The 27,723-nt window shown below is 51.3% G+C and overlaps 11 protein-coding genes across 11 annotated transcripts; 5 read left to right on the top strand and 6 right to left on the bottom strand.

Annotated features, from left to right (window-relative positions):
* Positions 1-12: 12 nt before the first annotated feature.
* On the bottom strand, positions 13-2,505 carry Z519_11070 (uncharacterized protein; the record flags this gene model as incomplete). Its single annotated transcript, XM_016768783.1, has 1 exon — positions 13-2,505. One exon carries the CDS (start codon positions 2,503-2,505, stop codon positions 13-15), a length of 2,493 nt encoding a protein of 830 aa, XP_016615170.1.
* A 210-nt stretch (positions 2,506-2,715) lies between these two features.
* Z519_11069 (uncharacterized protein) lies at positions 2,716-3,997 on the bottom strand (the record flags this gene model as incomplete). The annotated part of the gene is made up of 3 exons (XM_016768782.1): positions 2,716-3,315; positions 3,364-3,422; positions 3,472-3,997. 3 exons carry the CDS (start codon positions 3,995-3,997, stop codon positions 2,716-2,718), a joined length of 1,185 nt encoding a protein of 394 aa, XP_016615169.1.
* A 431-nt stretch (positions 3,998-4,428) lies between these two features.
* On the bottom strand, positions 4,429-5,457 carry Z519_11068 (uncharacterized protein; the record flags this gene model as incomplete). The annotated part of the gene is made up of 2 exons (XM_016768781.1): positions 4,429-5,013; positions 5,062-5,457. 2 exons carry the CDS (start codon positions 5,455-5,457, stop codon positions 4,429-4,431), a joined length of 981 nt encoding a protein of 326 aa, XP_016615168.1.
* Positions 5,458-6,618: 1,161 nt separating this feature from the next.
* Positions 6,619-7,409, top strand: Z519_11067 (uncharacterized protein; the record flags this gene model as incomplete). Its single annotated transcript, XM_016768780.1, has 6 exons — positions 6,619-6,776; positions 6,822-6,901; positions 6,980-7,066; positions 7,136-7,153; positions 7,207-7,278; positions 7,330-7,409. The coding sequence occupies 6 exons, from the start codon at positions 6,619-6,621 to the stop codon at positions 7,407-7,409; spliced, it is 495 nt and encodes a 164-aa protein (XP_016615167.1).
* Positions 7,410-7,764: 355 nt separating this feature from the next.
* Positions 7,765-9,108, bottom strand: Z519_11066 (uncharacterized protein; the record flags this gene model as incomplete). The annotated part of the gene is made up of 1 exon (XM_016768779.1): positions 7,765-9,108. The coding sequence occupies one exon, from the start codon at positions 9,106-9,108 to the stop codon at positions 7,765-7,767; it is 1,344 nt and encodes a 447-aa protein (XP_016615166.1).
* A 1,395-nt stretch (positions 9,109-10,503) lies between these two features.
* Z519_11065 (uncharacterized protein) lies at positions 10,504-12,246 on the top strand (the record flags this gene model as incomplete). The annotated part of the gene is made up of 1 exon (XM_016768778.1): positions 10,504-12,246. The coding sequence occupies one exon, from the start codon at positions 10,504-10,506 to the stop codon at positions 12,244-12,246; it is 1,743 nt and encodes a 580-aa protein (XP_016615165.1).
* Positions 12,247-13,531: 1,285 nt separating this feature from the next.
* Positions 13,532-17,875, top strand: Z519_11064 (uncharacterized protein; the record flags this gene model as incomplete). The annotated part of the gene is made up of 1 exon (XM_016768777.1): positions 13,532-17,875. One exon carries the CDS (start codon positions 13,532-13,534, stop codon positions 17,873-17,875), a length of 4,344 nt encoding a protein of 1,447 aa, XP_016615164.1.
* Positions 17,876-18,388: 513 nt separating this feature from the next.
* Positions 18,389-21,300, top strand: Z519_11063 (uncharacterized protein; the record flags this gene model as incomplete). Its single annotated transcript, XM_016768776.1, has 2 exons — positions 18,389-18,633; positions 18,687-21,300. The coding sequence occupies 2 exons, from the start codon at positions 18,389-18,391 to the stop codon at positions 21,298-21,300; spliced, it is 2,859 nt and encodes a 952-aa protein (XP_016615163.1).
* Positions 21,301-22,456: 1,156 nt separating this feature from the next.
* Positions 22,457-23,427, top strand: Z519_11062 (uncharacterized protein; the record flags this gene model as incomplete). Its single annotated transcript, XM_016768775.1, has 2 exons — positions 22,457-22,798; positions 22,849-23,427. 2 exons carry the CDS (start codon positions 22,457-22,459, stop codon positions 23,425-23,427), a joined length of 921 nt encoding a protein of 306 aa, XP_016615162.1.
* Positions 23,428-24,281: 854 nt separating this feature from the next.
* On the bottom strand, positions 24,282-25,555 carry Z519_11061 (uncharacterized protein; the record flags this gene model as incomplete). Its single annotated transcript, XM_016768774.1, has 4 exons — positions 24,282-24,489; positions 24,620-24,697; positions 24,773-25,224; positions 25,307-25,555. The coding sequence occupies 4 exons, from the start codon at positions 25,553-25,555 to the stop codon at positions 24,282-24,284; spliced, it is 987 nt and encodes a 328-aa protein (XP_016615161.1).
* Positions 25,556-26,772: 1,217 nt separating this feature from the next.
* Z519_11060 (uncharacterized protein) lies at positions 26,773-27,468 on the bottom strand (the record flags this gene model as incomplete). Its single annotated transcript, XM_016768773.1, has 1 exon — positions 26,773-27,468. The coding sequence occupies one exon, from the start codon at positions 27,466-27,468 to the stop codon at positions 26,773-26,775; it is 696 nt and encodes a 231-aa protein (XP_016615160.1).
* Between the last annotated feature and the right edge of the window lie 255 nt (positions 27,469-27,723).

Here is a 27,723-nt window from a genome sequence, read left to right as displayed (position 1 = left end):
GCGAACTTTGTTTTACCTCCCGCCCGTAAATTCGGCTTTGTAGGCCTGAATACCGCCGTTGGATAGCTCTCTCAGCGCCATTGTCGCATACTGGCTTGAACCGAGCTGGAACTTGAGCACGGCAGCGAGCTTGAGCGTCGGACTGCTCGGCGGCGGCGGCGTGGTGTTTTTGGGTATTTCGCCGTTGTTGTCGCTGTCTTTGGCGTCCGCTCCGTGCGGCGGTTGTTGAGGCTGCTGCTCTGCGGCATCGGGGACGGCGACGACGTCCGTTGTCGGAGTTCGGCTTGGACCTTCATTTGCAGCGGTCTCGGATGGTTCTTCTTGTTGCAACGCCAGCTTTTCCCGCTGGATCCGCTCCATGTCGGTCTCGACGAATTGCTTGTCACTGTCTCGGTCGCCGTACTCGTGGACGCTGACCTCGAATGTCTCTCCGATCCGCGCCAGGACTTTGCGGTACCCGCCACTCAGACTAAAGTCCTTTTGCTTCCTGCGCATGTTGTACGGGTCGAGTCGACCGCCTGCTTCGCTCGCCATGAATGTCTTGTACCATTCGCCGCTCGCGTTGGCGGGGTAGACGACGTCAAATCCCGGCAGAGGCAAGACGATGTCGAAGATGGAGTATTGGCCGCTGTCTACTTCGGCGGCGCTGAGCGCGCGGGCGCGCTCAAACCTGTCGTCGACATCGTAGGCGCGATCATCGCCAGATGGTTCGATGACAACTTCTCCATCTGCGTCCACCGTCTCCTTCAGTGGTTCCTCGGCGATTTGCTTCTCTCGGTGCTCGTGGACCAGCACTAGATCGCCTTCCACGACCATGCCACCGAATAACCGCCACCGTTCACCCACGGCAAGATTCCACACAAAGGACTGATAGGCATGGACATACATAAGCCTCAGATTGCGCTGAATTCCAAGTAGAGCGCCCAAATAGTCCTGCGGGCGTTTACCTAAATGGCGTATCAAGGCTGTTTCGGCAGAAAACTTGCGCGGAATCTTGTCGAGAGCATCGTTGATCCTACCGGTCGTGCGCCATATATTGATACCTTCAGCACGAGATCGGTCGTCTTGGCTCACGAGGACGCCGTTGTCCGGGGGCTGAGACTTGTTCAACGCCACAGGCGAAAATTCGAGTATTGCGTCGCAGGCGCCCTTGAAGTCATCCTTGAGAATCTTCAAACCAACGACGTCGGTACGGGTAGCAAAAGTCCCAAAACGTTGCAGACCGTAGTAATTCAAAAAGCCATGCTTGTAGAGCTGATGGAGCGACCGTGAGAGGTAGGACTGAACGGCAGCCTTCCTCTCGGCGGTGCTCTGTTCCGGGGTCGATTCATCAAGGTGGCAGTCTCTCAACGTGACCACAAACTCGTTTCCAGTTAAATCACCAAGTTCCAGGCCACGTTTCTGGTACTCGAAATCTCCCACCGCCGCATATCGTAGGGTACGGTTCAATGCGGCCAATCGCTCTGCTTCGATACGGTAAGCGCTGGCTCTTTGCACGGTCACAGCACGCCGATCTTTCGTCCCCGCAAACTGAAACGTCTTGTTGTTAGTCTTGAGTTGTTTCGTCAGGTATGAAATGACCTCAAGCGTGTCCTTGTTTTCCTTGTAGAGAGTGAAATGGATGTATTCACCACCACGATCCAACCAGCTCAGTTTTCCCGGTCGCGAAGACTTTTCCTTGGGCTTTGTCCAGCCGCGGTTACGACTGTTGTTCGACGACATGGCTGTTGCAGTGAGGACCAATATACCCTCATTGTCTGTCGTAGAGTCGATCTTGCTGCGGAAAATGCGACGGATCTCCTGATGGATTTTTGACCGCAGACTGCGGTCGGAGGTGAATGCTGTCCGAACGGTCGAATATTCTCGAGACTTCTTACCAGGATTTCGAAGAATTGATTCATACAGGGAGATCATCTGTGCCACTATTTCCTCGCTGAAATACTCGAGAAGTTTAACGCGATCATCGGCGGAAATCTGTAATTCGTCAGTCCTGACCAAATTCTCAAGTGATAGGGAATTTACCTCTGGGTTCTGGATGCCTATGTCGTCTTCTTTAGAGTCATCTAAACTCTTAGCCTTTCCCGGGATCCCCGTCTCTTTTGACTCGAGTTCCGCCGTAGGAGGCTCCGATGCCACTGCCTCGTGCCTTGCATGTTCAAGGACGTCTTGCACGGGAGCCTCTGCACCATTATTGCGTGAATTTTGCACTTGCAGGCCTTTGGCACTCATCGATCGGAGGTGCAGCACGGTTCCGCAAGGCAAGATCTCGTTGACCATGAAATCTGTATATCTCTTCTTAAGAATCCCTCGAAAGAGGCTTCTATCTCCGTCGACAAAGGCAGTGATACCTACCTCGCATTCTTTTGCGCCGTCATCCATTGTTAGATTCTTGGCTATGGTAGATGAGCCGCTAGCTTGATCAGGAGACAATGTAATTAAGTCCACCTGGTCAGTGTCGAGTTTGACTCTTTTTTGCGGACGGGTGTCAACAGCTTGATCTTCCATTATTGATTCCAGGAAGATTACGAGATGGAAAGGATTCACTGGTGGTTTGGGAGAGGGAAGTGCTAGGCGCAAGTGACGATAGGCAGTTTTGAAATTTGATTTATGCCAAGAGAAAGTGCAGCTAAACCGGCTGCAGCATAGTACATCCCTTTTTCTTCAACGCCTTTCTCTGATGCCTCGCGGTTGAAGTTAACGCTCGTATCCCATCTTTTACACCGGACAGGTCAGCCCGCAGCACTCTCTGGTGTTTCTGCGTTCGTCAGTATCGTTCTCGCCATCATCATCTGGAGATCCGTATTCATTTTTATTGAACTTCTCTATCACAGTCCAAGGCCGCTCGAATCCCTCAAACTCCTCGTCGATCACCATGCGAGTATCCTCCCAATCCACTCCGAATGCGCCGCTATTGAATTTCGGGCTCCAGATCTCACCTGGTTTATCGGCCTCAGTTTTCCAGGCGGTTCTAGGGTTAAAATTCGTCGGTCCGTAGTCTTCAAGGCGAACTCTGAGTTCTTCGAGTGCCATTCTTGTATTAGGGATGATCTTGTTCGGCGGATCCTTTCCTGGGTTGTTGGTTTTCATGTTGGGCTTACCGTAGCCGATGCTGGTGAATAGACAGGCGATCCAACGTCGTGGTCTGAAAACTGACTGCCCCAGAGGAATTGTATTGGCTGTTCCCTTCAATCTTATCCTGATCTCATTTTCGTAGTCCGAAGGTTGCGGAGGGATAAGCAAACAACTTCCAATGAGGTCGTATGGTCGATTTGTTGATTCGCAGTGCGCCTTGTAGATCTTGAATGCTTCTGGATACTTGGCGTGGTCAGCAACATTGGATAGAAGTAGATGGCGTATTCATACCAGTCTTCTGAGGTACAGTGCAACTCCATATCCCCAAACTCCTTGGCAGTTGACAGCATCTGGAGAACTCATGGTTAGTTCTGATCATCAATACTGTTGGTCACGTACGGACGATGACTGCCCTGTCCGGAGCGTGGTGGAGTTCACCTGAGATCTCGTTGATCGAAAATCCTGGCGCAGTTCCCAAACAATCCTCTACCTCTTCCTCAACAGGTCCGACCTTAAGTCTGTCCGAAATATCCTCAAACTGGGGTGATGGAGACCGCTCTTCAAGTGTATCCTCAAAATCAAGTGATGAGGACCTCTCCTCGGGCGGCGGGTTCCACGACTCGCCATTGTCAAGACAAGACCTTATTATTCGATCTTGACCTTGCGAGATATCTTTCATTGTGTATGTCGATGGTGCCGGCTTGCGCGTCTCTTCATTCTCTCTTATGGCCTTTAACAGGATGGCCTTGTAGGCTTGGTCGATAAGATGCAGTTCCAGCTTTGGCCCGCCGTTGTCGTTGGCGCCTCGACCTTTCATAGTCCAGTATTCTATGAGTTCAAAATATCTCTCGTCCAGCTCTTCTAATGATGCATGATTCGGGAGACCGAGGATTCTGTAGTATTTTGTGAAGTCGCCGAGTTCCATATTTGTTATTCATTGCGATAGAAGAGGATACGTGAGGCTGAGGAAATACAGGTTTGGCATACGTGTCAGGAGCAAACCTCTGATAAAGTAACTGTCGGTGACGCCGATAATGTAAGACAGGTCGATAGCTCTCTCTTCCGGGTACCTGGTGAACGCAGGAAGGGAAGGAACTGACAGTGATCAGAGCTACCGGCGCAGTTGAAGTGAAGTGAGGCAGAAGTGAATAGTCGCTGCTACAGAACGGGCACTCATCCAACCATGGCCTCCGAGGACACTGAAAATCAAGTACTAGAATTTGCTTTATGTACTATTGCATGCACGGTAGCCAACACTTGCTCATTACTATACCAGGCGCGTCACTGCGTTATCCATGAAATCTCTAGGGTTGGGGTGGTCGATGGCGAATAAAATGTAATCCAACCAAGTCCTTGTCATTTCCTGAAGAAACCGAGAATACTTTGTCTCTTCTTGACGCGTTTTTTGCCTGGCCCACTGGCCATAGCCGATTTTATTTCTGTGGTTTCGAGCGTGTTGAAAAACTGGGTCGAAGGAGTCGTCGACCTGATTGACGGAAGGCCAACACGAATCCTTTCTGCAAGAGTCGGCGCGCTGGATTTCTTGCTTCGGCGACTTTTTTGTCGGCTGAGCGCCCTCATCATGCCATCTTCGTCATTAGACTGCCTTTCCAGCTGCTCAATCTCCTGCAGCGCAGTCATTCCGTTTGTTGCCATGTTCTCTTCCGCGACGGCATCGAATCGCACAACGCCCCGCTTTGGCGGGATCTGAAGTGTATCATGAATAAAATCCTGAATCAAATGTGTACTTCTCTTGTTCTTGGTGGCTGCTATTTCTGAAGGTAAAGCTGTAATCGTAAGATGATATGCTGGTTCGGAATTGCCACCGAGTAGTATTGGAATGTTAGTGGTAACCATGGCCATGATGCAAGATGCAGGACGTTGATAAATCTCGGACAGTCGAAAGGACAAGTCGATGAGGAATTCCTTCTCTGACTCGACCTGTGTTGATGGTCAGTAGCAGCTGCGAAAGACAGTTTCAATTCTTACGCAGCAGTTCAACTTGATCTCGGCAAGGATTACCCAGTCCTTTGCAACTCGTTCCTTCGCAGTATTATTTGGCTCGCGGTAGGCGAACGCACCATCGTAGTATTGGCTCCTCTTTTTGGATAAGCGCAACCTGTTCCACGAGTGTTCCAAGCTGGCCACATCAGATGTCTGCCCTTGTGAGCTCTTCGTGAGTATAGCGAATTGACTCGAGTGCGTCAACTCAGGCGGGGTCGATTGAGCGCGCTGCATGGGCAGAAATTTGCGAGGGGCTGGAGACATGCGGCCTTTGAGGTAAAAAGCACTCTCTGAACCATTATCACCTGTCGGAGGAGTGGGGAATGCGTTCTCGATGGCCGTCGCGTTGATGTGGCTGGCAGAGGATGGTGTGGATGTCATTGAGACTTGTTGGCGACCTGACGACGATTGTCCCTAGAGCTGGTCTGTTCTCAAACGGACGCTATCACGGCGGGACCATCATCTGAAGATACAAATGGAAAGGGTGAATTGAAAATGTCCATGTAACATGCCGAAGAGGTCGGATTCACTCTCGAGGCAAAACAAGGAGATTAACAATGGGGCATTCCAATCGAGATCCAAAAAAGCCAATGAAAGACAGATCCTCGGTCTTTGCTCAAGCCAAATCTTTGTGAGTGATGTGAAATGGAGCAGATTGGAAATAGCAAAGAAGACGAGAAGTGAGAAAAATAGGAGGCAGGTCGCCATTCAGTTCCTGCATTGTCAACAGGGCCGGCATCTTGTGAGACGGGAAGCCGCCATCCATGCTGCAAGGTCTGTATCCTCGGAGGATTCATAAGCAGGAAGGTAAAGCAGCGTATTATAGAGAGTTCCATTCACGTCAGTGCTCTATATCAGCTTCAGTCGAACATTACAGGCAGTATCTAGCAATGGCCAAATCAAAAGATGTAGTACATGTTCTACCATTACGCGTTGGAGTCCGGGTGAGAAAATGAACGGTGTTTGTCATGTTTGTCATGTTTGCACTATTTGGCTAGCTCACTAGACCCTCGAGCTCTCCACATCGTCACTTATCGCCTCAAGCTTCCTGGCGAGCTAGGTACTCGTACAGCTGAAAGTTCCCTTGACGCGACGAAGCGGAGAGTAATCACCCTGCCCGCGAGCTTCCAATGTCATGCACTGATTGGATGAACCGACTCCTGGGCGCTTATGCATGAACCCTGAGAGGGGGAAGTTGTAGGTCGGATCATCACACTTGCCCATCAACATCGATGGTCATGACGTCGATGGCGACGGTGAGGCACCGGAGGAGTGTTTTGCGGAGACCTGATCAGCACATTTGAATACGAAATGTCTTCGAATTCCGCCCTGCTGTCTGGGCCTTGGGCAGCTCGAGTAACCAGAACGTATTGACAGTTCGCGAAAGTTCAGCCTGCCATATCAATCAGTAACTCAAGAACTCTTAGAGAAAGGTAAGCAAGACGCCACGAGGCTGTGTTGGTGACGTCAGGATGATGCGAAGAGGCGGCAGAGGTGCTTGCTTCATGATGTCGTGAATTGCCAACTGACACCTCTACAGGTATGTCAAATATAACCCTCTCGTTGACTCTGAATTACCTGTCAGCAATCTACGTTCACCCGTCCAATTTCAACTATGAAATGTGTTTTTACCCGCTCAAAGCAAGCTCACCAACTGATCCCCTTGCAGCACTCCAGACTATTTTCGGTGTATCTAGCAAGTCAGTCTTGATTCATGCCTAAACGCTGACACTCACTCACAACAGCGCAGGAATGGCTGACCAAGACAAGTCCGCACTTGACGCCAGCAAGGGCTCCGTTGGCTCTCAGTTCAAGCCAGAAGGATGTAAGACCGATCTGTTCCTGGAAACACCTCACTCATAGCGCCCCGTGAGTTTCAGGTCAGGCTAATTGCGGGTGGCAGCCATTGGACAAATGGGACAAAAGGTGGGCGGTCCTCTCAGCAGTGAAGGGGCAGTGGGAAAAAAATTCACGCCTGAGGGCTCAGTGGGTAAGTCAAGTCTTGCTTTAGACTGTAGGTGCTGTTTGAGGCCGGTCATTGACACCAAGTAACTTGAAGGTGGTACCGCACAATCGGGTATGTTAGATCCTGAGCAAACTCTTTTGACCAACCCACTCACAATCCGCAAGCGGCCGAACAAATGCAGGGAGACAAGAAGCCCATCTTTGACAAGGATGGTGCAGTTGGCAAGCAATTCAAACGTGAGTTTAGAGAATCCAATACTCGGTAACACTCGAAATAACACCACGCAGCGGAGGGAGCCATCGGCAGCGTTGGTGAGGTGAGTTATATGGGACCTGTCACAAAGGTCCGATCCATCGATTCGGCCTAAGAATGGTACACCTTTTGGATTGCAAGGAATTAATGCACTGATGTTTCACTCCCCAAAAACAGGCAGTCGGCGGGCCCTTCTCATCTAAGGGTGCCATCGGAAAGCAGTTCACGGAACAAGGAGCAGTAGGAGGTGGGTTCCCTTTTCCGCCAACGACTACTTACTCGGAAGACATTACGATGCCGTTTCGGCATCGCCTCAGGCTGACAAACAATTGCAGGCACAATCCAAGAGAATTTGGGAAGTGGGAAAAAGTAAATGGTACCTGACATGCACGGTCAAACAGGGAATGTTGGAGGAAAGGATGGCGTGATTCAAATGCGACGACCAAAAGCCACAATTAAGTGACAGTGCCTCAGGAGGTATCATTCAGAGATATTGAACGGTGCATCAATCCGATAGCCTCTTCGCAGTGTGCTTCGATGTCCAAATCCCAAACCCAGTCCCACTGATTACTCAGGATATGCCGGATTTCCCTAATATCATCTTCAACCTTGGGCTGTTCAAACTCATAAAGCATACCAGCGTTCCTACTTGCGGTCACAAGTCGTTGATCACGGCCTCTCCGAACTGCATCATAGGCCTCAAATGCCCTCTGAAGTTGGGTCGTATCAGGCCTTTTGATTTCCCCAAGTAGTCGACTGAGAACAGCACCATCTTCTATAGCCATACCTGCCCCTGCGCCAAGGTGGGGTGTCGAAGCATGCGCACAATCACCCAGAAGACAGATTTTGCCGTCTTTGACAAAGGTCTTCGCAGGGGGCAGATCGAAGAGACCCCATTTATCCGGCCCTTTCAATAAGGAGAGCAGCTTTTTCACCGGTTCGCTCCAGTCCTTGAAATCTTCAAGAGCGTCTTGAACAGTCGCAGGGACAACCCAGTGACCGCCATAATTCCATTCCGGGGCACCTCGGAACGCAACAACATTGAGCGTCTTTCCTTGATCGATTGGAAATGTGACAAGATGACCACCATAGCCGAAAAACAGAGCCTGGGTCGTTGCAGTCTCCTTTCCAAGAGCACTAATGGCATCGTTGATTGGGAGAAGCCCTCGGTAGGCATATTTACCCGTGAATTGCGGTTCATACCTTTCCTGTTCTCCATGAAGAATATTTCGCACTCGGGATTTAACGCCGTCACAACCGACAACTGCATCAAATGTTTGCGAGGTGTCATCCGCAAAGAGAACCTCGACACGCCCTCCAACTTCTTGTACATTGGTGCACCTTTTATTGAAGCTGACCAGGCCTCCCTTGAAGCCGCCGGGCAAGAGGTTCACCATCGCATCCAAGAAAACTGCTCGATGGATATTATGGAACCTATTGTCATTGTGGATTGTACAAATCTCTTCAAAGGCCTTAGACGTGTTGGTCCCTCCTCTTCCGTCCATACCCATGTAAACATTGGAAAAGACCGACATATCTCGGCCATTGACTTTTGTAAGAGGAGCTTGGTCTGCGATTCGGCTGTAGGCTTCGTAGATTTCAGGGTCGATGGCGCGCATGGCTCGTACAGCATTAGGAAGAAAGCCAACACCAGCACCAATCTCTGAAAATGCATGGGCGGCTTCGTACAGGTGTGGTTCGATAACGTGTCGGTCGCAGTGCTTCAAGATACCTAAAAGGAGACTTAGTCCACCTATACCTCCGCCAATTATCGCTATCCGCAGAGGACCTCTAGTCTCTCCAGCATCTCCCATGATGAGGTAACAGCAGAATAGCAGTAAGAAACAGGACCAAAGCCGTGAGCAGAAGTGTTCTCCCGTTAGCTGTTCTGGCGACTAGAGACTCGAGGGTTTACGAAGCAGGCTGACTTAAATACCTCATGGTTTGCTCTCCCTCACCCTATATTTGGAACGAGGATAAGGCCTTCGAGCCTCAGTGAGGATAAAGCGGCATCTCATGATGGTGTTCTGCGATGGTAAGCTCGTGTTCAAGGTAAAAGCTGACACGAACAACTCAAAAATCTCAGGCGAGATTCACACAGGCAAGTGCAGACATGGAGGCGAGGGAACTGTAACCCGTCGCCAAAACCGCGTCACTGCGGGCGTGGTGGTGAGTATTCGACGTTACCAGCATGTTAGGGTCTTACACGAACACCACAGTCGCATCGTCATAAGTCTCAAGTCATCCTTGGTGGGGATGAAGTGTGGGCCAGGCATGGTTGGCATGGGTAACGCCGCAGACTCCGACTGCGAAGATTATATAAGACCGCCAAGTCCGCCCGAACAAGATTTCTGATTCTGGAAATAGGACTAGTGTCTGAATCTCGGCATAGATGCCCGCTGCACGGTACGCGTTCTGATTGGTCTCGCTGCCACTCCCTCAAATTCTTGCCCTGTGCTTTACTAGACCTCGTTCTGGTGTCGCACCACTTTCTGGGGCTGAAATGACATTCTTCTCCCTCTTAGATTGGTCTTCAGCTAGGAGGGATTGTCAATCGTTCTGATCGGCGACAGATAATGTCCTTCGCACCTTCTCTTTCAAGCCGCTGTCCGTGGGGATCGTGGGGCATCGACAAGCTTCCTAACCGCCCACCCCGTCTGTAGCCGCCCGTCACGATATGCACGTTTCAATGCGACGAATGGAAAGTCTAGCACCAGGCGACCTACTCCCATCCTTGGGCTCTCCATAGCCCCTTAATTCGAAGTATCTAAGAGATTGTCCATGCCATGAGAGGCTGTCTACGCGCCCGGTGGTCTTTGTGACCGTGGGTCGAAGCTATGAAACCCCTGAAGCATGCCTAGCTATCCCGCGTGTCTGTAGGGACCAGCAGCACAACAAAGGTATAGTGTTCTTGAAGACACGCTTTTGACGGGTTACGGACAGGTGTCAATAGCACTAACTAATTATTAGCACCGTTTGAGAACTGAAGAACGTGTCCCTGTATAGGCGCCGACTTTTTGTCACAAAAGAGGCGCCAGACACGTGGTTTGGACATATTACCTGACCGGATTTCCTGCGATGCTCTCACCCTCTTCTAGGTCGACCGTGCACAGCATCTCCAGGATAGGCGTGCCAGTTAAGGACAGCCTGTTGACCTTTGTCTGGTCCTGTTCACCACGACTGCGTCGTTTCACTTCTCATCCCGAGTCATGGAGACCTCAAGCCCTTTGCCTGACACGCCAGTGTCCCTGCTGAGAGCTATTGACGGTAGTCACCTTAGATGGTCTGACTTTCGAACGATCGTTCTCAGTGCATTTCGGATCATTTTCACCGATGATCTCCAGTTGTCTGAGCTTTCACGCCCTTTCTCTGTCAGATTGCAGCCGTGCTTGCAAAAGCTTAACCGATTCGACAATCAAGAGAGAGAGTGGCGGAAACAAGTAGCGAATAACAAGGGATTCGGATCATCCATGGTGTTCCCTCCCAACGTCCTCCCAACGACCGGCGTCAACCTTGTCCTCCATCGATCCCTGGCCCCAAAGCTCAACCGAGAGGCACTCCCACCGCGAGCTGTCAAAGCTCAAGAGAGTCTTTTCGAGTTGCCTGTTCCTCGACCCGGTCTGTTGACTGGTTTCACCACGCATGCCTTCAATGAGAGAGAGTTGTCGGTTTTGCCGCACTGCACATCGGCATCAGGGACGATTGTCGATTTCGACTCGGGCACCGTGTTTCCTGGGACAACCACCTATTGCCCGTTCCTTGTCTTTGAACGAGTGAATACTGCATCTGAAGATGCCGTAGAGTCCGCCAAAAATCAGTGTGCAATAGCGGGTGCCCATTGCGTGCGGGCTTTGCAGCTATTGTTCAGGAAATGCACCAGCCCTCGCCCGGTCTTTGAAAAGCCAATATCGTTCTCTTGCGCCATCGACAACTCCACCGCCCTTATTTACTATCACTACGTCGATTCTGACGGGCGCTATTGTATGTCGGAACTCTCCAGGTTCAACCTCGATGATACCTGTTCGTTCAAAGAATTTCAAGGGTGGATCGAAGCCATTGAGGACTGGGGATCGACATATCTTCTTCCAGTCATCAAAATTGCTTTGAGACAACTTCTCAAGAGAAACGGGACCCCGCCAATATCACCTATGCCATCATTGACCCTGTCAATCGATACGGCTGCCGGAAGTGAGGAGGTTCTGATGAAGATCCTCCGCACCACATTTGGGACCATTAAATGGAAATGTGAAGGAGAATGCGAAACCCCATTGAACAGCAGCATCGCTCACTGTGGGACACCACTAGGCGCTCGCAAGATTAGGACCATGGCTCTGTCTCCAACCTCACCAATTGACATCTTAAGTGCCGTTTCTGGACCCGCCACGCCTTTTTCGGTGTGGCGGATGAGGCCCGACTGGTCCAGTAGGTCTCCTGTTTCCCGAAGACTTCCTCTTTCACCATTGAAACTGCGATCTGATATTCCTGACTCCCCATGTCGGCGGGCTACCCTGTCTCCGTGTACTCCTCCTCCAGAAGCTCCCAATTCGGCAAAGTCACCCATGCTCGTCCTACAGAAAAGAGTTGATTTGGCTATGGACGAAATCCAAGAATTAAGGGCCCTTGTACAAACATTGCAAAGTGACCTCGAGTCGAAGAATAATCAACTCAAGTTAGGCCAGAAGAAGGCCGACATTATCATGAGTGAAAAAGCCGAAGACGTCCTGAGTACTCCGACAGCCACCAAGCAACGCGATTCGAGGGGTAACCCTGAGGAGATCTTTTTCCCTGTCATTCGTCCACCATTGACCCATATTGCTGCGAGCCTCCTCACCTTCTCTGTATCATTGCCTTGGATCCTGTTTGTGTTCTTCTTCGTCTCCACCATCCTCTCCCACGACATGTTTGAGGCAGCGTTTTATCTGGCACAGGTTCCGGGAGCCACGGTCTTCTGAGACCGCGCCCAGCCCAGTGGGGGCAGTACATTTTTGAACGCAGTTTGGATTGAGCGATCTACAGTTCTATCGACCACCCACAGCAGATCTTGTACTTGTATGTACTGTAGCTATTCAGTCGGGGGTATTGTGAAGGAATTCTTCCTTCGAGCAACCTGTTTCATCGATAACACCCGATCCCATCCTCTTTTTGCCGCGTTCCGATAACTGTGAGGTTTATTGACTCATTCAAATGTGATAATCATCGCCAGCTATCGTCTAATTCACTGCTTCAAGGCCCACCGAGGACTTTTGATGCCGATCGACCAAGCCGGGTTGGCGAAATCTTCCACCACTACGCAGGATCTTCTCCGCACAGGGCGCTGCCATCATTCTTCGTCTAGACAGTGGACGCGCTCGCTGGTGAATATTCGACGAGATAACATGATGCTAGGGAGCTGAGCCGGAAATGCAGGGTTGGCGGCGAAGGTGGAATTGAGGTTCATGAAAAACCGGATCTTGCTTGGCCGCTTCGGGAGTCGGCAAAAGACTCCAGGCGAATTCAACTTCAAGCGAAAGGCTGAGCTAGTCTAGTGTCACAGGAGTCAGCGTCAACGTTCCGCATCGATAGTGTCTAAGAGTTGCGAACTCTTGTTTCCGAAAGAGCAGACAGATGATGCTCTCGACGCAAGAACAGGGATCACCGGGATCACCCGGATAAGACAAAGGCTCAGGCCCGCTGCAGGAGGCAAAAGCCACATTTGTGCTCTATCGGACAGATTAGCCGCCACCCGACCTTTAGGGTTCCGTGTCTAAGCTGCTCCAGTATAAACACGGCTATGCCTCGTACTGTCCCTGGTTCCCCTGAATGAGGCTTGACGTCGTTCATGGTCAAATTTCCCTTCTGAGGCCTTCTCGCCTCCACCGGCCATGAGGGATGCCCAGACCGTTCGAAGTATTAACATATAGAAGCAGCTGAAAAGGGATCTGTACGTTGGACACTATTCCGCTTCGAGCATGACGGGGTCGATATCGCCCTTGGAACTCTGGCAACAAAGGCGAAGGAGGCTTTATGCCACAAAGCCATCGAATGCATAGCTTTGGCGGGCGGCGAAAGGAGTCTCCGGTCGCAATATAGGGATGCCAGCCGAGTGAGTTCTTCACTTCTACTCCCTCATTTTCAAGTCTCTCCTTGTTGTACTTCAGTTCATCGTTGTCCATTCTCTTGTTTAGTGTGTTTTTCTTCGGTCTTTGGGCACTTGGTGCCGTCCATTCGTTTATGTGTTCTAGCCACTCCTTTGCAAACATGTTTGCTCCTGTGGCTCTTCTTGCCTCGCTTGCCGTCGTCACTGCTTTGACCAATGTTGACGTGACGGTTAGAGTGAAGCAGACTCGGACGGTTACAGTCTGTCCGTATCCTACCGAATTCGTGACCTGTAATGACGACGGTCAAGGTTGGACGAACCTGAATGATCCAAACTTACCGCCTGGTGACAGGTGGGGTGACTGGCATGGAGGCCATGACTCTCCAAGTGGACCAGCGGGCAACGGCGGCCATCGAGGAGGGCCAGGGGGGAACACTGGAGCTCCTGGGGCCGTTCATACCGGAATTCCCACGGACGGTTCTGTCATATGGGCAGATTGGAGCAATAGCACTAGGACAGGGGGCGATAGCGGTCATGATCATGGTGACGGCTCTGGAAAAGGCAATGGAAACAGCGGCGACGACGGCGACCATGCCAAATGGGCCAGCGGTGGTTCTGGGAACATTCTGCAAAGTTCAAGACCATCACCTACACATGTTAAAACACACAACCACTCCTCAACATCTTCGAGCACTCGCGGTCATTCACACAAGTCGTCAAAAACCTCAAGCCCGGTTTCTGCCGCGCCAACAGCGGATCCAACCTCTGGTACAGCTTCCTCCGTACTGGTCTCCGGTGCCGGTGACCCAACCACAGCCGGCGTAAATGCTTCCACGACAGGATCTCCATTCGGTTCTACGACAGCCCAATCTGATCCGCCTGCTGCTGGTGCCTCAAGTTCAGGTCCTCCAGGTCAGACTGGCTCCGCAACGTCGCAGTCTGATCCGTCTGCTGCAGATGCCTCAAGCTCGGGTGCTTCACCACCAACTGGGTCTTCGACATCGCAAGAAATCCCATCTGGTGGAGTTGTCTCAAATGCTGGGACACAGGGATCAACGGGCTCTACAACATCACAACCAGGTTCATCCGGCAACCCTGGATCCACCGCATCTAAAACCCCACAGCCTGGTCCAGCCAGCGGAAGCAGTACTTCAGGTGCCCCAGTGCTGCGAGCCTCGTCGACATCACCATCGACGCAAGCTGCTGGAGATCCCACCCCGCACGGAGCCAACACGGTCCCATCATCGACAACCGTGGCACCAAATGGAGCATTGTCAACATCTTTGGCCTCTTCGACAATTGCTGCAGCACTTACAGCAGACGCAGTGCCAAGTCGCACACCGGGTGACGGCAGTTTTTTGATTTCTCTATCAAGCAATGTACAGAAGCACAAGCGCCAGAGCGCTACAAGCTACCTCGGCTTTTCAGGGACTGAGGCCATTGCTGTTACTGATGCAAGCAAGGCCTGGCCACTGCTTTTCAACCCTCAAACCCAAGTCCTCGGATTTAGCGGACAATCCGGCTATATGGGTTTTGACAGCAACACATTGACGGAGCCGATACGCAAGACCAGCGATGATGGCACATATGCTCCAGCCTTCTTTGCCGGGTGGAGTCTCGATACAAAGACTGATGCTATTGGATTTGGGGGCGCTCAATTTTGTATCTTCACAGATACAACGGTCTTCACCTACTGGGACGGGGTCGTACCTGATAACTGCACTCCTGTTACGCTTGTCGAGACAGACGTTAACACCATCGTATCTTCAACAGCTGCTAATGTGGTCGGCACCACTAGCACCAACGCAGCTTTAGATGGAACAAGTCAGGCTCCAGCAACAATTAACAGTCCTTCTGGCGGTGTCGCTCCGTCAGCGACCTCAACGACTACTTCGGTTTCGGTTTTGGGTGGCGGTGCTCCTCTCTCGGTCTCGAGCAGCACAACGACAATTGGCACTCCTGGCTCGAGTGCCGATCATACAGCTGGATCAGCAACAACCTCGAACTCTCCTCTTGTTGCCGTTGGATCGCGTCCGTCGACAACAGTTACAGCGCAGACGAGCTTGACCACGTCGAATTCTGCTGTTATCGATCCTCCATCTAGCACAGCAACAGCCACTCCTCTATCAAGCACAGCCTCTGATCCAACTACTACTACGCCAGCATCATCTACCAACCCCTCCGGCGATCTAGACCCTTCTGGTTCTACTACATCTAGTCCGGCAACTATAACTTCTGCCGCGCCAGCTGACCCCTCCACTATATCCACCAGCATCTCTACCACCGCGACTACTCTTTCAAGCGATACGCCATGCAGCGTTGAAGCGAACCCGACTTTCTCGCTCATTAGCTCCGGCAGCAGCGTGATTCCTGATGGTCAGCCAGCCATTTCTGTTCCTAGCGGTACACCCTCTTACCCTTGGGACTATATTGGATTTTCTTCTGGCACACCAGCGCTGTTCACCTTCGACTCTCAGGGCAACCTCATCGAAGCGAACTCTGGCAATATTGGTAGCATCCCGACAATAGGTCAGAGCCTGGTTTCTTTCCTATTTGTGCCACCGGGCATAATGAATGCTCTTGATATGACGGCAGCGTCGTGTGCCTTGGTTTGCCCAGATACAGGTACCGGCTTGCCTACCCTGCAATGCAGCGCTCTGGGTTACTCAAGCGCTTTCGGCGGATCAGCCCCCCAAACCTTCACACTCTTTGGGATCGTGAACACTTTCCCATACTTGAGCATTTCGGACGCTGCGCCTTCCAATGGTTCCTTAATGAGTCTCGAGGCTGTGATCGTCTCGCAAGATGCTAGTCCTTCGAGCACTTTCACCTCTTCTGCGTCTAGGTCTACAAGCTCTAACATTGAAACAACAACCACACCGTCCGCTGATCCAACCGCCTCCACCGTGAACACCGTTACTGCTTCCCTCAGTCTTATCTTAACAACGTCTGGTTCCACAGTCACTTCGTCGACCACAACAATCGACCCTCCTTTCGGGCTGTCTTTTACCAGCGCCTCAAATTTGCTTTCAACTACAACATTAGATCCGGTCTCCGCCACAGCTTCAAGCACCCTATCTACCACCTCTTTGGACCCAGCCTTAGCCACAACGGCCCTATTCTTGACCACGGGCTCGACGACGTCTTCTGATCTAGTTTCCACGACGTTGTCGACTATGTCGGACCCTGTTCCGACATCATCTTCCGATTCACCCTTCACCACGTCAACTTCAGGGTCAGTTGTTGCGACTATCAATACCATCCTGTCTACGACATCTTCGGATCCCGTAGATTCAACCATAACGTCCTCCGATGCCCTCACATCGACAACCACAAGTTTCGGTATTTCGACAACCATAACTGCATTTAATTTTGCTGATTTAGGTGATCCTACAACATCGTTTTCGTTCTCCTTCACGTCTGCCACTTCAAGTTCGGACTCTGGCACATTCACAACGCCCACTACGTCTTTCACCAGCGCGGATCCAGCCACAACGAGCTCTCTCGCGTCCACGACTACTATCTCGTCTAGCTCCGTCGACCCCGTGGCTGACCCTACATCTGCCACATCGACTAGCTCGATTAGCTCGCCCATTGACTCTATCACGCAGACACTAACTACAACATCTACTATTGGGTTCTCAGTGTCGAAAACGTCAACTCTATCCACAGCGGCATCAACAACTAGCTTCTCAGACCCACTCGATGATCCTTCGTCCGCTGCAGCTCCGAGTTCTGCATTGGGTACAAGTACAACTTCATATGTAGCTGCGATAGACCCTACATCCAGCGCATCGTCCGACTTCACGTCTTTGGAACTTACAACTACGTCGTCTAGCGCCGTAAATTTCACAACAACCCCTATACCCACAACCACCGCCTCATTCCTGGCGTTTGATGGTGAAGCAGACCCGACCACTACCTCTTCGGGCGCCGGGACCTCTACAGCTACGTCGGCGGTCACAATCACTACGTCATCGGATTTGGCCAATTTCGTGGACATCATCACAACGTCGTCGATTGTTGTTGCGTCAAGCACTTCCTCGAATGCGGCCACCACATCATCTGATTCTACCACGGTTTCGGCAGATATGTCAAGCTCTACTACGCCTTCGGTGAGCTCAACGCCTACCACAACAGCGCCATCGTCATCAGATCCTACAGATGTCGAAGCAAACCCAACCTCCACAAGCTCTGCAACTAGATCGACCACCACAGCTGTTTCTCCAGACCCAACAACAACTACGACGTCAAATATTGTGCTCGCTGCATCAGAGACTGCTACCCCAGGCCAAGCCACAACATCATCCCTTGACGATAACTCGCCGACTCCGCCTCCAACAACTACCTCGTCAGACGTCGATGAGGATCCGACGCCAAGACCAACGAGCTCTAGCATCACATCGAGTTTCTCGAGCACTCCAACAAGTAACCCAGATGCTGGATCTAATGGTGGAGGCGGCCTCAGGAGGCGGAGATTGAACCAAATGCTGGAGAGGAACTAGGAGGCGGAAAGTTATAGGCAAGACCAATGCGGCGGATAATATCATTTGATCCATGTTTTATGGCCGGTTTTAGTACAGAAGGGAAGGAAGGTAGACTGAAGTGAGAACGTTAAAGGAGAAAGGGATGGGACTGGTGGTGGATTTTCGTTTTACAGTATGGTTATGGATCTATGAATGCGAACAATTGGGTAGATAGATTCATCGGATAACAACTCTCTTCAATCTAATTCATGGATTTTGGCAAAGCTTGGTGTTCTGTACAATCCCTCCGTATATTCTCTGAATCTGCATTTTGACACCATCATACAGAAGGTGGTCCGAAAGAGTTCGCAGTGTGACAAGCGGCGTTCGAGTAATTTGCTATGACGAACTTTCTGTCATTTGAAGCTGGAGGGCATTCACGTGATCACGCGTTCTCTCGGTGTACGCGCCGCGCGTTCCATCGACCGACTTTCGCAGAGTACCCAGCACTCAGGAGAGACTTGCGGCGACCCCGAAGTACAGCAACGGATCATGTTCTCCAAGCCTTTCAAGCCTCTCACTATCCGCAGATCCATTCCCGACAGCGAGACTCCCGACCACGGGACTCCTCCTGCTAAGCGAAGGAAGCTCAGCCCTTCCAACCAACAAGCAGCGAAGAACCCCTCCAATGACGACCGAAGACAACCCCTCAAGTCGATCTTCAACCCTCCGAGTCCTGTCACGGAACCTAATGGCAATGGGTCAGATGGCACTGAGGGCTACTTTTCGATTCTATGGTATGAAATATGCGCAATGCTAGGAAAAGACCACTCACTCACTATCTCTCCAGGCGTGTTCCTACGAACAAGAAGAACAAGACTTGGACGGACGACGGTGTGCTCGCCGTCAAAGATGGCTTCGCAACCCTGTACAGCAAGTCGGGAAGGAACATCGGCCGCACTGCCTTCTCTGCGCCCTTGCTGCCCGAGTCAAACCTGACCATCAGCGGAAAGGAAGTCGAGGTCGATTCCCAAATCAGCAAACATGCTTTTTTGGAAATTGTCGGTCCCAAGACCAAATCTGTAAACACGGGACATAAGGCCACACCTGCGTCTCTGCCTGCGAAACATTCCGAAGCCCAACAAACAAAGCCAAGTATACGAACTCAGATGAAAGCCCAGATACAGAAAGAGAAGGCTCAGGTTAAACATCAGCCCCCGCAACCCACTTGTGTCACCTCATTCAAACAGCCATTGAAGGAAACAAATATTCTTCCACAACGCTTGGGTGAATCGCTCACTCCACGACATGACCCCAATGCAGAAGGCGCGCTTGTCTTCAGGAGACCCAGATGTCCGCCGAAAGGCCGACAGACCGTGGACGTGGTTTTGGATCCGCTGATCGGGAAGAAACTGCGACCGCATCAACAAGAGGGCGTAAAATTTCTGTACGAATGCGTTATGGGGCTGCGTAACTTCGACGGTCAAGGATGCATCCTGGCTGATGACATGGGGTTGGGGAAGACGCTGACCACGATCGCTCTTTTATGGACACTATTGCGTCAAAATCCTGTCTTTAAGGATCCACCTGTCATCAGAAAAGCTCTCATTGTCTGTCCGGTGTCGCTTATTCGGAACTGGAAGAGAGAATTCAGGAAATGGCTCGGCTCCGACCGATTGGGGGTGCTCGAGTTTGAAGATCAACGTACTCGACTGAGCAGTTTTGATGGGAAAGTCTATCAGGTGATGATTATTGGTTATGAAAGATTGAGGATGGTAGCCAATGATCTCGCCAAAGGACAGCCTATTGATATTGTTATCTGCGACGAAGGCCATCGTCTCAAAACTATGAAGAACAAAGCCGCTCAAGCTATTGAATCGCTAAACACCAAGCGGAGGATCATTCTGTCGGGAACACCAATACAGAACGATCTTGGTGAGTTCTTTGCCATGGTCAACTTCGTGAACGATGGATGTCTGGGTTCTCAAAAGGGCTTCAGCCGGGATTTTGAGAAGCCCATTATGAGAAGCCGCCAGCCGGATGCGTTACCAACTGAAGTTGAGCGCGGTCAGGATGCCAGCGAAGAATTGGCACGGACGACATCAGCCTTCATACTACGAAGAACAGCAGACATTCTAGCAGACTTTTTGCCTCCGAAGACTGAATATGTCCTATTCTGCAAACCGACGCCAGCCCAGGCAAAAATATACAGAAGCGTTCTTCGCTCGCCTATGTTCCACAGTGCGTTGCGGAGCCAGGAGACGGCATTTCAGCTGATCACTATTCTGAAGAAACTCTGCAACAGCCCAGCATTGATGGACCCTAACTACGGTAACGATGAGTCAACGTCTTCATTATCGCTCGTCACGTTAAATGAAATGCTTCCTGCGGGACTATCAAGACTATATCAAAATTCACTCTCTTGCAAGATCCGGATTCTCGATCAGCTTCTCCAACAAATACGCAGTACCACCAATGAAAAGGTTGTTGTCATCTCCAACTATACGTCCACGCTCAATTTGATCCAACAGTTGGCAGCAAACTCCAACCTGTCTTTTCTGCGTCTTGATGGCTCGGTCGCGGCAAAAAAGAGGCAAGTCCTCGTGGACGAATTCAATCGCTCAACTGCCTCCCAGTGCTTCCTGTTTCTTTTGAGTGCAAAGGCAGGTGGAGTCGGACTGAATTTGATTGGGGCAAATCGCCTAGTCCTTTTCGACGTGGACTGGAATCCTGCGACTGATGATCAAGCAGTTGCGCGCATTCACCGACAAGGTCAGCAGAGGCATTGTAAGATCTACAGGTTTCTCACCAAAGGTGGTCTGGAAGAGCGTATTTGGCAACGGCAAGTTGTAAAGAGAGCGTTAGCAGACAGTATCATGCAAGAAGGAGCGAACGTGGTATCCGGTTCATATGAGCCAGCGACAAAGGCCCATGGCAGCAATTCAAGTTTCAGTCAAGAGGAGTTAAAGGACCTTTTTCGCTTGGATGAAGGGGATGGGTTGCGAACCCACGATCTGATTGGCTGTGATTGCAAGGGTGCAGGGTGGGATGAAGATCGCCAAGGCGAAGGTGATGATATCCAGAGTCAGTTCACTGGTGAGAATGGCACAGAAGGATCCGACAATAGAGGGCTTGAGGCCCCACTTCTGGGATCAAGGGTCCTATCGCCAACGAAAGGTTCAAGCAGCTCATGGACCACTGCTAAGGGGAGTTTGGGCCAACATACGCCGCCAACTGTTACTGAACTCGAGGCGAAGAAGCATCAACTCATGCAATACAGGCACGTGGACACTTCCATCGTGGCTCGGAAGGACGCAGATTCGGACCTGAAAGGACAAATATTGTCCGCAATTGACGACGTTTGTCTCGAGTATGTGGTCACTCTTGACCAGGACATGATTGGGGGTGGCGGGATTTCGTATATATTCAAGAAGACAAGAGGCAGTCAATGTCTCTCAAGGTAGGATGTCTAACATATTGAATGTTGATGACGAATTTTAGGCCTGACGGCAGGCTCGGACCATCCGCGTTTTCCAGTCGAGCTAACGTCTTACGAGAATGTGTGCGTTTCTGGAAGGATGAATCTGGCGACACCAGGGGAGAGATCAGGCGAAGGACGGAGTACAAGGTATGTATGTACCGAGTACTCCGTGATCAGTGCCGACCATCGCCCGAGCGAATCGCAAAAGACCAATGTGCCGTCACCATGCACTGCCAGGGGAGAAGGAACCCATTTGCTCTAAGTGCATTGCCACCTGTCCGTACGTGTGTGTCTAGCTCTGCACCAGCATGTTTGTGGTTATTCGACCATGCTCGAGCGGAACGGTCCAGCAAGACAGAGCTATACGAAGCTTTCAAGCGCTAATCCTGAAATTGGATTCTCTCCTTAAAGGTGCATGGGGTTCGTGTCGACAGGTTACACCACTCGACGCTGCCTGGAGCTTGCGGTTCATCTTCAAGGCTGCAATAATGCGAACTGCAAAAGTCTTCATTCGAACGAAACACTTTGGAACGAGACGTCAAGGTGCGGACGGATGATCAAGAACATGTTCCTGGAGAGGCTCTCTGGACACCAAAAACGACGTTCGTATATCGACCATCGGAAGGGAGCTGTGGGAATTCTCCGATGCGAGATTTGGAACCACATCTGGCGACTTTGGCCCCTGGCCAGCTCAAACAGGCCTAGACTGCATCCACGAGGGCAGTCATATTTGCCAAATCCGGCATTGGTCCACGCTTCTTTCAGCCCTGCAAGAAAGAAATGAGAAGTACCCTACAATATCCCTGGGTTGATGAATTTCGCGTTGCCCCCGAAAAGCGGTCTAGCTCCAGCCGTTAGACGCCACGGTCCGTCCTGTCTAACTTCATACCTAAATAGTCGCAACTGTCGCCATCTATCCCGCAAATGTTTGCATCACAGAGGCTACTCGACCTCTAATGCAAGGAGGTCTCCAAGTTCGCTCTTGTCAGTAATTCTCACTCGGAACTATGTATATTATCAGGGTTGTCCCCCGTACAAGTAATCCTCTTGTATAAGAAGGGCCCCTACTCTACCCGGTACCTCGTACCTAGGCATCAGTCTCAATGAAGCATTTTGATTTTCCCTTCCAAGCCCTCAAGATGTGGTGCCAACTACTTGGTCTAGCAGTCCTTGGACTTTCAAGCCCAACCTCGGCCGACAGGACTTGGTCTGGGTCGGATGGGCTCTGTAACTCGGGCATCTACGGGCAATATGCTCAATTAGCACACTACGGACCAGCGGAGCAGTATTGTGCTGCCCGTTTCCCTGAACCGGCCGTCACTGTCACCGCCACGGCTTTCGCTCACTCTCATCGCTGGTTTCACAAGCGTTCGTGGACACCGCCGAACCCACTCAACTCGCTGCTGCAGCAGTTAGAGCAGTTGTCACCACATGAACAAGAGGCGGCTTGTTCGTGCATCGAGGTTCCAGAAACCATCACAGTATGATCTCTAGTTATTCTTGTCTATGTACCTCTGACTGTTTCTTGCAGGTTACTGTCGAACCTACCTGGAAGACCAAGGCTTCAACGGGTGTGATCACAACATCTACTTCGAGTCCCATTACCACCATAACTACCATCACAACTACCGCCACGACTCCTATACCTACGACTACAACTATGACTACCACTATACCTACTACCACGACTACCTCGACGACTACCACAACGACTACTACAACTACTACTACAACTACTACAGCACAATTTAGCTCCTGCCCGACCGACCAGGCGATAGTCCCCGGCCCAGGCTGTGGCCAGTGCCAGTGGACAGTGTTCTGCGGCACACAGCTGACGTACCTCGACTCGAACCCGAACTGGGACATACTGCCACAGCCCAGCTACGAGGCGTGCCTGGAAGAGTGCGACAGCAACGGCTTCTGCGACGCTTTCACCTACAACGAGGCCACGGGGGAGTGCCACCAGTTCCTCTACTCGGACGAGATCGCGTTTATCCCGGCCGCTGCGGGCTGGGACAGCGGCGTCTTCATCGAAAACACTTGCGGCAATTTTGACTGTACCGCCTACGAGTGTCCGAGCGATAACCCTGAGTGTCCCTCTGCGACGTAGGCGTGAGAGGGTCTGCCCTTGTTTTTCTCCTCTTCCCTTTCCGTTTTTCATGCTTCTTTTGGGGAACACTGTGTAAATAGGAAGGTATACACGGAGTGGTTCTCTGTAGTTAATTTTTAATGTTTATTCATCCTTCATGTGCTTCTTTTTGCTCCATTGAAAAGGTCTTCCAGTTCCCTTCTATTTTGAAATACGACGCCACATCCAATATTAAAGGGGCGCGCGGAGAGACTAAGAGGGAGAGTTTAAAGCAATACCACTTCATTTCGTCTTTGCGCTCAGGTACGAGGAAGTGAGAATCATCCACGGTTGGTTAGGAAGCGTACTCAACCCCTCTACGTTCCTTACTTGCATGGAGCTCTGCCATGTCCTGGGAGGTGAGGGTCCAGGGGCGGCCGCGAAGTATAGAACAGTTACATAACAACTACGTAGCACATACCGGGTATACACATAGAGTACCGCGTATGGAGTATAGATACCCCCTTTAATGAACAATGAGGAGAGGTGCGGAGGGATGCACTATTTCGAACGATGTACCGAGTGTATATACATATATACATATCCTAGCTACACCGCCTTGTCCTGCCTCGCCCTGCCTCGCCCCATGTGGCTGGCGTAGTTAACAGTGCACATCCAATGCCATTCGCTGGAAGTAGAACACCTAGCAATCATTAATATGTAGATGTGCTTCGCTTTCCTGTGTTGTGGACCGCGAAAGTCCTGGTTAAACAAGGAAAAGAATCTAGCAACCAACCCTGAAGCATTGCCGCCTTGGTCGTCCGGTTTTCTACCTTTGACTTTTCTACCGCCGATTGCATCCTCGTCATCCTCTCCCTCTAAGCCTCGGTGATGGCTCACGCCTTCAACACAGCCCTGTACCTGACCTTGCCCTGCTGCAGCCTCACCACGGCCTCCGCCACGCCGACCTCGTCCATCGGAAACTCCTCGATCAGAGGCTTGACGCCGTGGTGGGCGGCGAAAGCGAGCATTTCTGCGTGTGTGGCACGCGACGCCACCAGGTTGGTCACTAGGTTGTAGCAGTTGAAGAAGTACGGGAAGAATCTAATCGGCGAGATGCAGAAAGTATGTGAGTAAATAAATAGACGTGTGCGAGAGAACCTGTGTGAGACGCATTGGGGGACGGGGACAGTGCAATCGACAGGGGGAAGAGAGACGGGAAGGAGAAGCTTACGGGAATTCCAAGGTCATGCCGATAGCGCCCAGCACGACGATGGATGCCCCTCTGGCCACGACTTTGTCGCTCATGAACCTGTCGAGCTTCCGGTTAGCTGAAGGTGTTGCTTCATGAAGGATTTCCTTTCTGCTGGGAAAGCAAGCGACTTACGTCGACCAATTGGGAGCCTTGAAGGCTGTAATCAGCAACAGATCAACAGGTGTCTCCAACTTGTCCTCCTGCCCAAGCACAATGAACTCCGAGGCTCCGAAATCGCGCGCCTCTTTCTCCTTGCTGTGGCTCGTGCTGAAAACCGTGGTCGGCGCTCCCATTTTCGCGGCGAACTGGATCGCCAAGTGGCCCAGCCCGCCAATACCCAGCACACCGACGCGCATGCCTGTCTGGTAGTACGTCTTCAGGGCCGCGTAGACCGTGGCGCCAGCGCATTGAAGAGGTGCTGCGATTTCCGAGGGCATGGATTCGGGGATGGAATAGACGTATCCTTCTGTCGCGACGTAATAGGTCGCGAAGGTGCCGTTGCTGAAGCCTGCGAAGCCGAAGACGTCTCTGTTGTAGCACATGATGTCTCTGCCGGTGAGGCAGTATTTGCACTGGCCACAGCTCTGGAGAGAACCATTGTTGTCAGTATTTCATGGTCTCCCAAGAGAAAGTTGGTCCGTTTTCTCTGAAGTCATGGAATCGTACGCTTCTAAGATATCCTCCACCCACTCTATCACCGATTTTATGGGCAGTCACTGCATTTCCAACTTGCTCCACGATTCCAACGCCTTCATGACCCAGAGCACAGCCAGGATCTATGTAGTACAAGTCTGTGCCACAGAGACCGCTGTGGGTGATCTTGACGAGGACTTCGTTGGGCTTGAGCTCGGGGATCTCAGCTGGTGTCTTCTTCACCTTGCCATCAACCCCTCGCATAACGAATGTCTGGGCCATATTGGTGGATGGAAGCTGTTATGCTTTGATGGGGCTGAGCGTTGTTCGAGATTTTCATCCGGTTGACCAGGTGTTCTTATATACATCCCCATGAAGTCGTGTATCCCTGCACGTAATCGCATACCTCCAACTTCGACTCCATGACCATGAGATTCAATAGAAGGTCGCCAGCCCTCAGCGGGCTGACCAAGCGCGCTGGCGGCATTCTGCAGTCAAAGTCCCATTCACGGGAGCGCCGGTCTGGTCCACAACGAGAGGTTATTGACTTGCCTAAACCCGAGCAATACGGACATAGGAGCCGCCAATGAAAGCCTAGGCCAAATGTAGTAGTACTCAAACTCTGCTAGGCCTGGCTTGTGAGATGGGAAAAGTGCAGGCCCTAACCGGCCGTAGCATCTTCCGTGATGCGATTCGTAGATTTCACCGCCGCTCCGTTCTATCCTGGAAAGTGGCGTTCCGGGCAGGGACAGGATGGAATTTGTATGTCTTACAAATTGGAGGCCATCTTTTAAAAGCCCGTCATTTCTTTCTGCCCAATGGCCCGACAAACAGAATAGAACGCGAAGAGAAAGAAGTAGGGCAACTCCCAAGGCGGAAGAGAACTATCCGTTGCGGCTCGATTAGGTAAGGATGGAGTGGAGACCAATACCTAAGTTGATGCTGATGAAGCGAGGACCGAGTGGTGTTTTGTGAACATCTCGTGGATTTGACGCGAAAAGCGAGCCTTTTCAAGCATGTTTAGTCATGGATCAACTGCATGAGCCTGACAACGATTTGTACAGCTTCGGCCTAACAAGTGGCGATTTCCTTCTAGTTCGTCAACCACCGTGGAAACAAATCAAACAGGGAGATATCTCGGGAATCGAGATGGACGGCGGCAATGGCCTATGTGCTTAACCTTGGCCAATTAGTCGTTTGGCCCTCAGATAGACGGCCTATCAACCTAGATGGGTCAACATACATATAAAACGCACTCATAACAGACATCTGAAAGCTTTCGATGACGTTGTCGAACCTGCGGAGCCGCGACACGCCATGGTCATGGTCCCAGCGACATCTCATCTTTGTGCAGAGAGACAATCGTGACACAACGCGGATACTTCGGGAGCGAGTCGTAGTGAAACGAGGCGGCCACTGCTGAGCATTCAGCAAGTTGAGAAGACTTTCAATTTGCACGTCCGATTGACCTGACCACGGCAGACAGGATACGTGGACGTCTATTCTCGATCCTGGCTTTGTAATGCTCGTGCGACGGCGAGACTCACAACCAGATAAATCATGATTTGATCATGAAGTCCATGGTCCGGGATCTGCTCTCGCAGCACTCCCGCATCCCCTCTCCAGGCTACCTCCCTCCAGCCATCTCCAAGATCTGATTTCCGCCCGGCCTTCTCAACTTCCAGTTCTTCGAAACTTAGGATCGCTTCAGGGAGTCTTGTTGCGTTGGCGGCATGCCAAAACAAAATGTGCGAATGTGACCACGGGATGTCGTAATCGTCTTGTGCGTGGATGATTGTGATGTCGTACCTTATCCCCTTCTCTGAAAGCCATAAAGTCTCCAACCGACGAATGAGTTCGGCCAATTTGTCCTTTGATGGCCATTTACTTATGATGAAGCTATTGAGCCAGTCTAGAGCCTTGGGCCATCGTACCACAGGCGAAAGAAGAGGAATGGTGCCAGCAATGCTATACGTCTGGGTCAGAAGTTCGACATTCGCAAATGGCGCTATGAGCACGCTCCCCGCAAAGAGAGTTGGTGGCGATTGTAGAGCGAGGTGGTACGAGAGGGATATGCTGACTGCCGTACCTAGCGACTGCCCGAAGATGACGATGCGCTCCGGGGGAATTCCAGCAGTTTTCAATGCAAACTCCACCAGAGTGCATCGGTCAGAAGACAAGCTTTTGACGGCCATCCAGTGCTCGTGCCGAACCCGCGGTAGTCTACGGCAAGAGTATGTATGTTGGATTTAACGGCAGATAAAGTGCGATAGCTTTGCGGTCGCCACTATGATCCCAGTGTTCCTGCTGCTCCATGTAGGTATATTACCAGCCTGGCGGTTGGATTGTGTCTCAGTGCCTTGAACCCCAGTCCCTTTATGATGTTGTGACACAGTCCTCAGGGCTCTTGCCTCAGCGCCTTCTCAATTTTTCGATATGTTTCGAGCGTC

Source organism: Cladophialophora bantiana (genome assembly GCF_000835475.1).
Source record: "Cladophialophora bantiana CBS 173.52 unplaced genomic scaffold supercont1.20, whole genome shotgun sequence".
NCBI classification, from domain to species: Eukaryota; Fungi; Ascomycota; class Eurotiomycetes; order Chaetothyriales; family Herpotrichiellaceae; genus Cladophialophora; species Cladophialophora bantiana.
Note: the sequence above shows the minus strand (reverse complement) of the source record. Positions and strands in the feature narration are given on the sequence as shown.